The following is a 13,850-nucleotide window of genomic DNA, read 5'->3' on the forward strand; positions in this document are numbered from 1 at the left end:
CAGTGTGCTGCCAACTGAAGTAAAAAAAAAATAAAAAATTCAAAATTAGTTAAAGGGAACCTGTCAGGTGCAATTTACCACGAGCAGTTCTGGGTGCATTTGCTAATCCCTGCCTATGTCCCTGCATCTAGTAACATACTAGACATAGCATATATAGCATAGAGGTCTTTAGAAAAAGTATTTCTAAAGATCCTTTATGATGATATGCTAATAAGCGCAGGGACTAGTCGTAAGGGCGTTAGTTCCTGCGCTTATTCTGCTCTCTTAGCATGTTAGCACGGCCACAGGGGTGTGTTAACATGCTATTCAATGGCCATTGCCCAGCGTCACCTGTGTCCATTGTCACAGCTTCAGAACGCTGGTCTTAAGGGGGCTTAACACGGTAGCGATATCGCTAGCAATTTCTAGCGATATCGAGCGTGTAAGTACCCGCCCCTGTCGCACATGCTATATCATGTGATCGCTGCCGCAGCGTCACACGCACTTACCTGGTCGTCGTCGTCGCTGTGACTGCCGAACAATCCCTCCCTCAAGGGGGAGGGACGTTCGGCGTCACTGCAACGTCACTAAGTGGCCGGCCAATCAAAGCGGAGGGGCGGAGATGAGCGGGACGTAACATCCCGCCCACCTCCTTCCTTCCGCATTGTGGCCGGCGGCAGGTAAGGAGACGTTCCTCGCTCCTGCGGTGTCACACACAGCGATGTGTGCTGCCGCATGAGCGATGAACAACATGGATAAACAACCCTTACCGATTTTTGAGTTTGGGACGACCTCTCCATGGTGAACGATTTTCACCATTTTTGAGGTCGCTTAAGGTCGCTGGTAAGTATCACACGCGGCGATATTGTTAATGACGCCGGATGTGCGTCACTAACAACGTGACCCCGACAATAAAACATTAACGATATCGTAGCGTGTAAAGCCCCCTTTAGGGCCAGTGCACATGATCATAATTCCCAGCACATCCGGTCATGCACACTATGAAGCCGGGTATATGCTTCCTGACTTCAGAGAGGTCTAGTGTACATCACCGGAAGTGCGGGCCATTTTGATCATGCACACTGCACATAAGCCTGGCATTCTGAAGTGGTGACAGCGGACACAGGTACACGCGTCACCGCTGATAATGCTGGGCATTGAATAGCATGTCAGCACGCCCCTATGGGCGTACTACCATACTAAGAGGGCAGAATGACTGCAGGAATTAATGCCCTTGCGACTAGTCCCTGCTCTCATTAGCATATCATAAAGGATCTTTAGAAATACTTTTTCTAAAGATCTCTTTATGTGTGCTACAGGGACAGTTAGGCAGGGATTAAACATATGCACCCAGATCTGTTCATGGTTCTGAGTGCATATTGCACCTGACAAGTTCACTTTAAAATTGAAAGTTAAAGCAATAACTAAGGATTGGTAATTATATTTATGTTTATGGAGATATTTGTTCTTTTGCTATTTCAAAAATGCAATGAAAGGAAATGCAGACATTTTGATTTCCACTGTTGATTTTGCTTCATAGAGGTTAGAGGCTGACTGTGATTGTCTCAACATACTCTTTCAATAATTAAGAAATCATTTTAGTTGCCGAGAAGCTAATGTCAAAAAGATATCAGATATGGCTGCAATTCCTTTTGGTACTTTTTAAAAAATTGCTTAAACAGCAAACAAGTAAATATCTTCATAAGTAAAAGAATATTTGATGCCATAACTTCTTATATACTCTACTTATTTTTTGTTATATAGCAACCACTAAGTTACCGTATAAACACAGCTGGACATAATTGGTGGTACGTTTCTGTTAAATTAAGAAAAATCCACAATGGTCACTGAAAAAACTGACAAAAGTATTTTTCAGTTTAATTTTACTGAATGAAAATCAGACATTGCTTTTGAATTTAATTAAACTACCCCTAGAAAAGACTGAAAATAATTTGACCACAAGGACATGTTAAACAACGGTTTGTCCTGTAGTTAGCATCACAGGTGCCTACAAACTTGTATTGTCATCAGTCTGTTTATCTATAGGGTGAAAAGTAGTCACTGTGCTGTTTGGTATCATGATGTGCAGCACACTGAAAGTGAAGCAAAGAAAGCTAAGGAGAGAGCTGTCTCAGGAGTTTAGAAAAGTAAAATTGTAGATGAACCTGTTAAAGATAAAGGCTATAAGACCATCTCCAAATAGCTTAATGTTTCTCTTGATACAGTTGTGCATATTTGAAGTTTAAGATCTATAGGACTGTAGCTGACCTACATTATTTCTTATGTAAAAAAGGTAGCTCTAGTGCACCAAGGGCTCATTACACTATTCTGCCTTCTTAAATACCATGCTACACACCTCACCTAATACTGACATGGCCGCAAGAGGAAAATTGATGACTAACTGAAGAGACGGATAATACGATTTCTGAACTTTATCAAGGTAGTTCTTTTTCTACTTCGTAAGAGAAACAATTTTTGCGTCAACATCTTTTAGATAAAATATATTTTTTAAATGGTGGGATTTAATCAAATTATGCATTGAGAATATCTTCATAGTGAACATGATTCATTTATTCATTTACCATCATGGGATGAGGTATAGTTTTTTAGGAAAAAAGCCATAGAACTTGCAATTGATGCATTCAAATTTCTGTTCATTCTGACTTTAGAAGTCTTGTAGAAGGTGTTATCAGTGATTCACAGCTTTCAGTGCATATCAAAGGGTTTCTCACTCACTAGATCCATAAGCACACAGTTCTGTTGAATGTTATCCAACAAAATGTCAAGGAAGTCTTTCCCCCGAAATACTCAGTTTAAACAACTTATATAGTCATACAGGTGTTTTAACAGTAGAAAAATCATCCCTGTAGTGTAGTTTTCACTTGCTTAATTTTTTCAGAATATGTTTTATTGCTTATCTAAATTAGAAAGCAGCAAAGGTTCAGTGCACTATTCTGCCTTCGCAATCACCATGCTACGCACCTCCCACTATATTGCCGCAAGAGGAAAATCAATGACAAATTGAAGAGACTAGAAGTTGTTTTGTGCTCTTTGGTTTCCATTCATATTACTAAAGAGATTAAATGTGAACTCTAAGGTCAAGATACATCAGTGTAAGGGGTACTTCTCACATAGCGAGATCGCTGCCGAGTCACGGTTTTTGTGACGCAGCAATGACCTCATTAGCGATCTCGCTGTGTGTGACACTGAGCAGCGATCTGGCCCCTGCTGTGAGATCGCTGCTCGATGCACACACTGCTGGTTCATTTTTTTTATTGTTGCTCTCCCGCTGTTAAGCACACATCGCTGTGTGTGACAGCGAGAGAGCAACAATCTGAATGTGCAGGGAGCAGGGAGCCGGCGTCTGGCAGCCTGCGGTAAGCTGTAACCAAGGTAAACATCGGGTAACCAAGGTGGTTACCCGATATTTACCTTAGTTACTAGCGTCCACCGCTCTCACGCTGCCAGTGCCGGCTCCCTGCTCCCTGCACACGTAGCCGGATTACACATCGAGTAAATAAGCAAAGGTTTGCTTATTAACCCGATGTGTACTGTGGCTACGAGTGCAGGGAGCCAGCACTAAGCGGTGTGCGCTGGTAACCAAGGTAAATATCGGGTAACTATACCCGATGTTTACCGTGGTTACCAGTGTCCGCAGCTTCCAGACGCCGACTTCCTGCACGCGCGGCATCGCTTCCACGTCGCTGCTGGCTGGGGGCTGGTCACTGGTTGCTGGTGAGATCTGCCTGTTTGACAGCTCACCAGCGACCATGTAGCGACGCACCAGCGATCCTGACCAGGTCAGATCGCTGGTGGGATTGCTGGTGCGTCGCTAAAGTGTGACGGTACCCTAAGTTTGCACTATCCGCCTCTATCTTGGACAAAGTAGACTTCATGGAAGATGATTGAAAAGGAAGCTTCTGTTGAAAGCAAATCATGCAAAAACAAGACTGGAATTTGCCAAAATGCATATTGATAAGCCACAAAGCTTCTGGGAGAATGTCTTTTAGATAGATGAGACCAAGCTGGAGCTTCTTGGCAAGTCACATCAGCTTTTATGTTCATAGATGCAAAAATGAAGCAATGAAAAGAACATTGTACCTACTGTGAAACATGGAGGAAGCTCGGTTATGTTTTGGGGCTGCTTTGCTGTATCGGACATAGGGTTTCTAAAATGAGATCTTCAGGCTCAAGTAATTCTGGAGGCAAATGTGCTGTGTCAGAAGAATGGTTTGAGTCTCAGGTCATAGGTCCTCCAGCAAGATAATGATCCAAAACATAGCTAAACACATTTTAAAATGGCTAACCGCAAACCACTGAACTCTTTTGAAGTGGCTTCTATGAGCCCTGATTTAAATGCTATTGAACATCTGTAAAAGTAGCTGAATCTTGAGAAGGCACCTTCACACCTGATACAGCTGGAGCAGTTTGCTCATGAGTGGGCCAAATTACCTGTGGAACGGAGCAGAAGTCTCATTGAGAGTTACAGAAATCATTTATTTGCGGTGATTGCCTCAACAGGTTGTGCAAAAAAATATTAAGTTAAGGGAATCATTATTTTTGTCCACATAATTTTCATTAGTTTTTTTCACGTTTCACCACAATTAAAAAAGCAATGTCTGGTTGATATAAGATGATATTAAGTAAATTTAAATTGAAAATTACTTTTGTCAGTTTCAAGTCATTTTACTGACCATTGTGGATTTTTCTATCTTTAACAGAAAGGTGACAGCAATTTTGTCTATGTGTATATTTTGTACTGGAATGATATGTAAAGATAACATTTCTTTTTTTCAATAGACCCATTATTAGTAATTTCAATAAATTCCAGTGACCAGAAATATTGTATTACTTAAAAAAATATGTTTAATAGTGTAGACAATTTATCAGAAATCTGACGTGTATTAAGGTATTTTTGTTACTGTTTTGTAAGAGAACCAAATTTTGTAGTCAAAATCCTTTATGCAATTTTTTTTATTTTTTAATTGAGGGAGTTAGCCATTTATATATTGGGGATATTGTCATAGGGAACATGATTCATGAATTTACCATCATAGGTTGAATCTAGAAAGTAGTCCATAGAACTTGTAATTGATTTTGTAAAATCTCTGCTCATTCTCGAGTCTTGTAAGAGGTCTTATCATTGATTGCCAGCCTGCCCTGTATATCAGAGGGTTTTCTGCCAAATAGATCCATTAGGTAAGAATTAAAGCGGGCTTTACACGCTGCGACATCGCTAGCCGATGCTAGTGATGGCGAGCGTGATAGCACCCGCCCCTATCGTTATGCCGATATTTGGTGATCGCTGCCGCAGTGAACATTATCGCTACGGCAGCGCCACACGTACTTACCTAGTCGGCGGCGTCGCTGTGACTGCCGAACAATCCCTTTCTCAAGGGGGTGGGACGTTTGGCATCACAGCGACGTCACCGCGACGTCACTAAGTGGCCGGCCAATCAAAGCGGAAGGGCGGAGATGAGCGGGACGAACATCCCGCCCACCTCCATCCTTCCTCATTGCTGGCGTGTGGCAGGTAAGGAGAGGTTCCTCGTTCCTACGGCGTCACACGTAGCGATGTGTGCTGCCGCAGGGACGAGGATCAACTTCGCCCACGCGACAGCAGCGATATTTGAGAATGGCTCATCATGTCAACGAGGAGCGATTTTGGACGTTTTTGCAACGATCCAAAATTGCTCCTAGGAGTCACACACAACGAGATCGCTACAACAGCCGGATGTGCATCACTAAATCCGTGACCCAAACGAGATCGCTGTAGCAATCTCGAAGCGTGTAAAGCCCGCTTTACAGTTCTGCTAAATGTTACCTCACAAAAGTTAAAGAGTTTTTCATCCCCCAAATTTAATTTAAACTACTTATACAGTCATACAGGGAACTTATCCAGTTTAAAAATCATCCACTCCGATGCTTCAATCTGTCTCACTCCGATACTCTGGCGTCTACATTGCAGTTGCCATGAGTTACCCACTACATGCTGCCTTCTTGACCTGTCTGACTTGTATGGCTGTACGAGCCACTAGTAGGGCCCTAGTTCATGTTCTAGAAGGACATCGTAACTCACCCTGGAGTCTAACTCCTCCCATTGTGGGCTAGTCTTAACACTTAACTATTACTTGATCCAAAAAGAAGACAGCCTGGCACTAAAACCACATTCACTGCTCCTCATCCTTTTTTAAGTAACGCAGTGCAACAAACAGGTCACGACAGGGAGTGAAAAAACAATTGTGGTGCAGCACTCTCCATTAAAACAGATGTAATAACTCCGGAATAGAAGAAGAAAGGAGGTGGCACTCACCGAATAAAAATCTTAATTTATTCTTTAAAAATAGATAAAAAAAACATGGAGGGATGAAGGGGGCGTCCGAGACGACGGCAGCCGTTTCGCGCTCACGGGTGATTCGTCGGGTCCTGTTCTCTGATTATACATTATATTACCTTATACCTATAGAAGTGCCATACATTATATCTATCAACATGTTTTACATTATATTATTTCTAGCAACATTACCTTTTTACTAATACTGCTCCACACTATACATGAAACATCACATTCCAGTTTACACAATACAGTATATACAATGCCGCATGTTACGTTACACACTACATTACAACAGAGCAGTTGGTGTCTTCAAGGAGGATCGCAGCTTTCAGTCAACTTCCTTACATGCTCTTGACTAGGGATGGGCGAACCCCCCGATGTTCGTGTTCGGGAGACTCGCCCGAAGGTTTTGTAAAGTTCGAGTTCGGGATCTGAGATAACGCAAACTTCCGAACACTGAACTTGTACTTTACAGTTATGGGATGGGGTGGGGGGAGCTTTAAAATAAAGAATATCGTTAATAATAAACATTGTCATTATACTTACAGGTCCTGCAATGCGTCCTGCAGACTCTGTCTCCTGTCCACTTCTGCTTCCGATCATCGCTGTGCCCTCCTGGTAACCATCGCTGATGATAGCCATGTGACCAGTCATGTGTGAATGTTGTATTACATTGTTGGTTACAGACCGGCCACATGGCTATCAAAATGGGCTTCCCTGGATTTTGATCGCCGGTCATGTAAAGCCAGACAGCCGGGGGCTGGGATTCTCGGGAGCCCACAGCTGCCCCTGGAAATGGAGCATATTCCAGGTGCGTTACCCGACTCATTCAGTGGCACTAGTGCCAGGTGGCACGCTGGGTAATAAAGGGGTTAATACCAGCTTTATATTCTCAGATGGTACTAAGCCCGAAATTCATTGTGTCACGCCAAATTAGACATGGCCACCATAAATTTCTAGGAAACAGTAAAAAAAACAACACATAGAAACATTTTTTTATTAGAAATAAAATAAAAAAACATTTAGAGACTCAATCTTTATTATAAAAAGATCCTTAGTCCAACATAATCCACAGGGAGAGCAATGTCAACTCTGCTTCAGCACTGTGCACAGACAGTGTCTATACACAGTGAGAAGCAAAGAGACCAATGTCAGCTCTGCTACATCGCTCTGTACAGAGCAAGATATAGGCTGACAGTGAGAGGATGATTGCACTTCCGTCTTGCATTGCATCACCCCACTCTCAGGACAGGAGCGACTCAGCTGCATGGAAATAAACGCAGATGACCCGCTGCTGTCGGGAAATTGTGAGCCATGATGCGATGGTTGAGCCTAGAATGTACGAACTGCAGTCATATCATGGGCGTGACCGGCTTGGCTGATGGGCATGACCGTTTGGGTTGGGAGCGTTGTGATGTTTTTTCCTGTCCACTATAATAATGCAAGGGGGGCTTAGCCCCAGACTTCCGCTTCTATTATAATCAACTCTATGCCCACGTGGACTTAGAATAAACATTCTTTTTCTGTCTGGAAAGGTCGGGCTGGAAACATCAGGCTGCACTTTGAACACGCCCCATCACATGACAAGTTACGTCATACCTGTTAGCAGTCCGTACAGCTTAGCATCTACCATGATTTGCGATGCGACACTAGCATTAGGGCGCACCAGGACCTTTGATGACGTCCTACTCACATGACCAGTTTGTAGCCAATTAGGTAATACAACATTCACACGTGACTGGTCGCATGGGTATGACGTTACAGAAGGTCCTTTTAGCCAGAGGTGCTTACCGGGTGGCACAGCAATGATCGGATGGCCACGGAAGCAGAAGCGGTAGGAGACAGAGTCTGCAGGATGCGTCGCGGGACCTGTAAGTATGATCATAATGTTTTTTAATAATGTGGGGTTTTTTTTACAGCTCCTGGACCCGAACTGAACCCGAACTGTTTGGGGTCGTGTGCACGAACACCATGTATTCGGTACGGACCCCGAACTTTATAGTTCGGGTTCGCCCATCCCTACTCTTGACTCCTGCAGCACCAGTGCACATGTGCAGGACTGACAATTTATTTCAGGCAGCTCTTGCACTGGGCAAGCGAGTGTTGTATGTCAGTCAATATAAGAGGAGGTTGGCGGTGGCGTAATTAAGAGGCCAGAAAGGTGCACTGTACTCATGACTAGAATAAAGGCTGCATTGGCGCTCCCTCATTTGCATAACAAATAAAACACTTTATGTAAAAGCTAAACAAGCTAAAACTATACTACATGGTTGATATAGGCGCTAAGTCACCTATGTTGTATAAGTAGTTGAAATCAAGTTTTGGGGGTGACAGATGACTTCCTTTAATTAGCATGTTCAGCTCCTTCCACTCCATAACATGCTGCCTGCCGTACAATATGGCATGTTGCCTTCATCCAGATGCATTAACCATTCATTCTTGATGATGTCATACGGGCACAGTAGTTCTTTATTTGTCATCACCTGCATTCATAAGGCGTTAAATCTCATAGTTTTTTTTTCCTTTTTCAGAAAATCATGAATAACAATATTGTAGTCACTAGTCAATCTTGTGTGAAATTAACATCATATTCAATCAGCAAGGAAAGGAAAAAATACACAATTATAGTTAATAGTAATTGTTGACTTCCTTGAAACCACATGGAACAATTTTATCAATTGTATTTTGATCACTATTTTGTGCAGCTACTGGTTTTCTGTAATATATTGTCATTATAGAGGACAAGACAAATATTTTTCTTCATTTTGTGCTTTAGCTTCATTGTATAATTGTTTTTAAAATTTTTTAAGCTGCTGTTCATATGTAGGTCGTCGAGGAGGAGGTCCTCAGGCTATATCCATAGGAAAGAACTGTGATAAGTTTGGCATTGTGGTCCATGAACTGGGACACGTGATTGGATTTTGGCATGAACATACTCGTCCAGATAGAGATGAACACGTGACTATTGTAAGGGAAAATATACAGCAAGGTGAGAAACATGATTTTTTTGAGCAACATGGTCTGTGTACATATCCTCGCTGCAGAAAATACAAGTTTTGGATTTGAAGTAGAAGCATGAAGGCGCGACAGCAGCCCAGCTGTTAAGTGTTAGGCTGGGCAGTAATGCAAAATTGGATCACCAAGTGCTTGAAGGATGTAAAATTGCCTGTTCTTATTTACAAAGTCATCACCAAAATTGTTCTTTGTATAACTTTATAGGTTCAGTTTTCATGCCTGGGGCAGGCAGCCAGATATAAGCCTGAGACTGTTGAGCAATGTCTTTAGAGGTGGACATTAGTATATAGTGGGGAAAAAAGTATTTAGTCAGCCACCAATTGTATAATTTCTCCCACCTAAAAAGATGATATTTGCTTGTAATTGACATCATAGGTAGATCACAACTATGAGAGACAAAATGAGAAAACAAATCCAGAAAAATCACCTTCTCTCATTTGGCAAGATTTTTATTTTTTTTTAAATTATGGTGGAAAATAAGTATTTAGTCACCTAAAAACATGCAAGATTTCTGACTCTCACAGACCTGTAACTTCTTCTTTAAGAGGCTCCTCTGTCCTCCACTCATTACCTGTAGTAATGGCACCTGTTTGAACATGTTATCATTATAAAAGACACCTGTCCACAACCTGAAACAGTCACAAAGAAACAACAAAGAGCCAGCACCAATGTGCACTAAGGCATCAAATATTCCAAACTGCATTATAAAAATTTTTTTGAGATTTTTGGCAAAAAATTGCAATTTCTTGAGCTGCAGTCACACTCCAAACTCCACTATGGTAAGACCAAAGAGCTGTTGAATGACACCAGAAACAAAATTGTAGCCCTGCACCAGGCTGGGAACACCGAATCTTCAATAGGCAAGCAGCTTTCATTGTAATACTAGTGATAGGAGAAAAAAATATCTTTCAGCTCACCTGATTCAGTGTACTCCAGGGCTTGCAGGGTGCACGCGGTCCACCGGGCAGGCCAGTCCGGGCCAGAAGCAGCAAAAAGGAGGGGGGGAAGTGGATCCAGCATCAATTCCAAAACCATAAAATCAAACAGTAGGACTCTGTTTTTAATATGTAAGGTCCGCATTGCGTCGTTTTTTTCATGCTCATCGTTGTGCGTTATGGAACTTTCCTAATTTTGTAAAGATATGTTTGAATAAACTTTTTTGATTTTATGGTTTTGGAATTGGTGCTGGGTCCACTTCCCCCCCTCATTTTTGCTACATTGTAATACTGCCTGTGATTAAATAAGATGACAACTGACAAATTATTTCTCCAGAGCAAAAAGTGACATCCAAATGTTAATCTCTGTGGCCAGAGTGCATTTTTTTTGTTTGAAATACACTGCACATACAGTCATGGCCATTTCCAGAAAGTTATTGCAATTATTTTCTTTGTATATTGAAACAACACAAAAAAAACAACAAATTAGACATAATTTTACACAAAACCTCCAAAGTGGCTAGACTAAATTGTTGAAAACCTTTTCAAAATTGTGTGTAAACAACTTTGTTTTAAGCAATGCTATGTTTGTTCAAAGTCACCTGTAGCAAGAAACAGGTGTGTGCAATATGAAAATCACACCTGAAACCAGATAATAAGGGGAAAAGTTGTGTGTCTTTGTGTGCCACACTAAGCATGGAGAATAGAAAGAAAGAAGAGAATTGTCCTAGGCCTTGATAATCAAAACAGTTGAAAAATATCAACAATCTTAAGGTTACAAATGCATCTCCATCGATCATGATGTTCCTTTGTCCATGGTGTGCAACATAATCAAAATGTTTACAACCCATGGCTCTGTAGCTAATCTCCCTGGACGTGGCTGGCAGAGAAAAATTGATAAAAGGTTGCAATGCAGGATAGACAGGATGGTGGATAAGCAGCCCCAATCAAAGAAATTCAAGCTGTTCTGCAGGCTCAGGGTACTTTTGTGACAGCGCAAACTATCTGCCGACATTTTAATGAAACTAAATGCTATGCCAATAGACCCAGGAAGACCCCACCGCTGACACAGATACATAAAAATGTTCAGTTTACTGAAATTTGAAATGTGAGTAGTCCAAAATCCTTCTGGGAAAGCGAGTTGTGGACAGATGAGACCAAGATAGAGCTTTTTGGTAAAGCACATAATTTTACTGTTTCCTGAATACAGAATGAGGCCTACAAAGAAAAGAACACATTACCTACAGTCAAATATGGTGGAAGTTGATAGATGTTTTTGATTTTGTTTTGCTGCCTCTTGCACTGGGAGATTTGACTGTGTGTATGGCATCATTTAAATCTGAAGATTATCACAGGATTTTGGGTCTCAATGTAGTGCCCAGGGTAGAAAGCTGGAATTGTGTCCTAGGTCATGGGTCATCCAGCAGGACAATGACCCCAAACATACTTCAATAAGCACCTAGAAATGGATGGAAACAAAGCACTGAAGAGTTTTGAAGTGGCCAGCAATGAGTCCAGATCTAAATCCCATTGATACCTGTGGAGAGATCTTAAAATTGCTCTTGGGAAAAGGTATGCTTCAAATATAAGAGACCTGGAGCAGTTTGCAAAAGAATAGTGGTCCAAAATTCCAGTTGAGAGGTGCAAGAAGCTTGTTGATGGTTATCGGAAGCAATTTGATTGCAGTTATTTATTCCAAAGGGTGTGCAATCAAATATTAAAGTGGTTTTCCACTACTAGGACAACCCCTTCTGATTCCATACGTTTCCCCCAAGTAAAATTATTGCAATTATTTGTTATACACATGTTTATTTCCTTTGTCTGTATTGTAACAACACACCCAAAAAAATAGACAAAAAAGGACAAATTAGACAAAATTTCACAGAAAACTCTAAAAATGAGCTAGACAAAATTGCTGGCACCCTCGTCTTCAAAGAGTTGTCCACTATCTATCTACTTCAGTCCCTCAGCATGCAACAACTCATTATGTATATGTAACAGCCCTCAGAAAAGTGTCTCCTAGTACCATCATTCTGGTTGCCTATAGCAACCAGAGTGCAGCTTTCAGCATTGAAGCTGATGAGGTGAAGTCAAACCTGAGCTCTAATTGGTTGCTATGAACAATTAGACCCTTATCAAACATAACCAATAATCTACTCTTTATATGTCTATTCACTATATAACACTGAATGTGTCCTTCTGTCCAAAGCCAAGCCAGTGCGTGCTCAGTGCTATGTTCACTCAACATAGCACTGCGCATGCGCCAGCTGTCATCTTTGCCCACACTATCATCATGGTGAGGAAGTGGGGAGGCAATGAACTGCCTGCCCACATTACACACATCATAGTGAGAATGGTCAGCAGCGTGTGGACATCACATGACCTGAAGATGGCTACTACTGTACACAGGCCACTGACCAGCGTGCTGTGGTGCAGGGCACAAGCTGTATACTGGGGTTGCGGAATGTAGGGGTTTGGCTTCTGCATCGGGGAGCACGGGGTCTCCATAAAGGCTGCATGGGTCTGTGTGTTTAAAGAGGCCGGCAGTGGTGTCACGGAGCAGGATGTCCGTGCAGCAGGAGGTGGAGATTATGTTGGCTGGGGGGAACCCAATAACCATCGGCCTCTCCAGCCTGAAAAAAACAGACCTCAGCTGTCCGCTTTATTTTGGCTAGGTATCAAAATTGGGGGGGACCGCATGCTGATTTTTAAAATTATTTACTTAAATAAATTAAAAAAAGAGCTGGATGGGGTCCCTTGTATTTTGATACACAGCCAAGATAATTTGAAGAAAGCAAGGGCCAATCACAGATCGCATAATCAATGAAAAGCAACAACTCCTTATAATGAATACATAAGGCAAGAATTGGAGTCTTTGATTTTGCAGGATAACAAAAGCATACCCAAACGAGCAGAAATATCGTGAAATATTTATTGAGGTAAAGTGCTCAAGGATAAATTGTCCATAATATTAATAATATTAAGCAGAAGCTTAAGTGGTTGAAAAATATTCAAAAGCCTGAACATATGGACAGCCAGTCGTTTTTTTGCATACAATTCATATGTTCATTCTTTTGAGTGTGTTCTGATAGATTTTCAGGTAGTTTCCATGGTGGAATCAGCCTGAAAAAGACAACGTGTGAAAATTGCTATAGATTGTATGCAAATTTTTAAGGCGCCAATGGTCCCTCTGAGGTTTCCCTAGGCAAAGCCACTCCAGGAAAGTGCCGGATTCGCTTTTGATTTGCTGTCTTTATGGTGGCGGCTCCACCGCTGACTTTTTTTAGCTTATTAAAGCTAAAACTAGTGAGCGGCTTCTTAGCGTAAGCTACCTAGAGTCTGAACATGCTGCTTCCTTTAACCGCTCCACAGTTAAAAGAAGTGACAAAAGAAGGATTATGTGTGCAACAATGTCTCTTTTACGTTGCTTGCTGTGTAGTATCACAACTTTTTGCTGTGCCTGTGCGGCATTGTGTGCACTTACCCTTAGATCCTTATTATGTTAATTCATATAGTTTCAGAGTTTCACATACCTAAATTGTCATACTATCCCTTGATTTTGTCACAGATTTTAAAAATATTAC

The 13,850-nt window shown here is 41.7% G+C and overlaps 1 protein-coding gene across 1 annotated transcript in view; it reads left to right on the forward strand.

Moving 5' to 3' along the window:
- The window catches only part of LOC142309770 (tolloid-like protein 2), a 347,584-nt gene that overhangs the window by 234,597 nt on the left and 99,137 nt on the right, over positions 1–13,850 (forward strand). The window contains exon 6 of the mRNA XM_075347217.1: positions 9,127–9,305. Within this exon, the coding sequence (XP_075203332.1) occupies positions 9,127–9,305 (179 nt within the window). The remainder of the gene's footprint in view (positions 1–9,126; positions 9,306–13,850) is intronic.

This window comes from Anomaloglossus baeobatrachus, chromosome 5, assembly GCF_048569485.1.
Source record: "Anomaloglossus baeobatrachus isolate aAnoBae1 chromosome 5, aAnoBae1.hap1, whole genome shotgun sequence".
Classification (NCBI taxonomy): Eukaryota; Metazoa; Chordata; class Amphibia; order Anura; family Aromobatidae; genus Anomaloglossus; species Anomaloglossus baeobatrachus.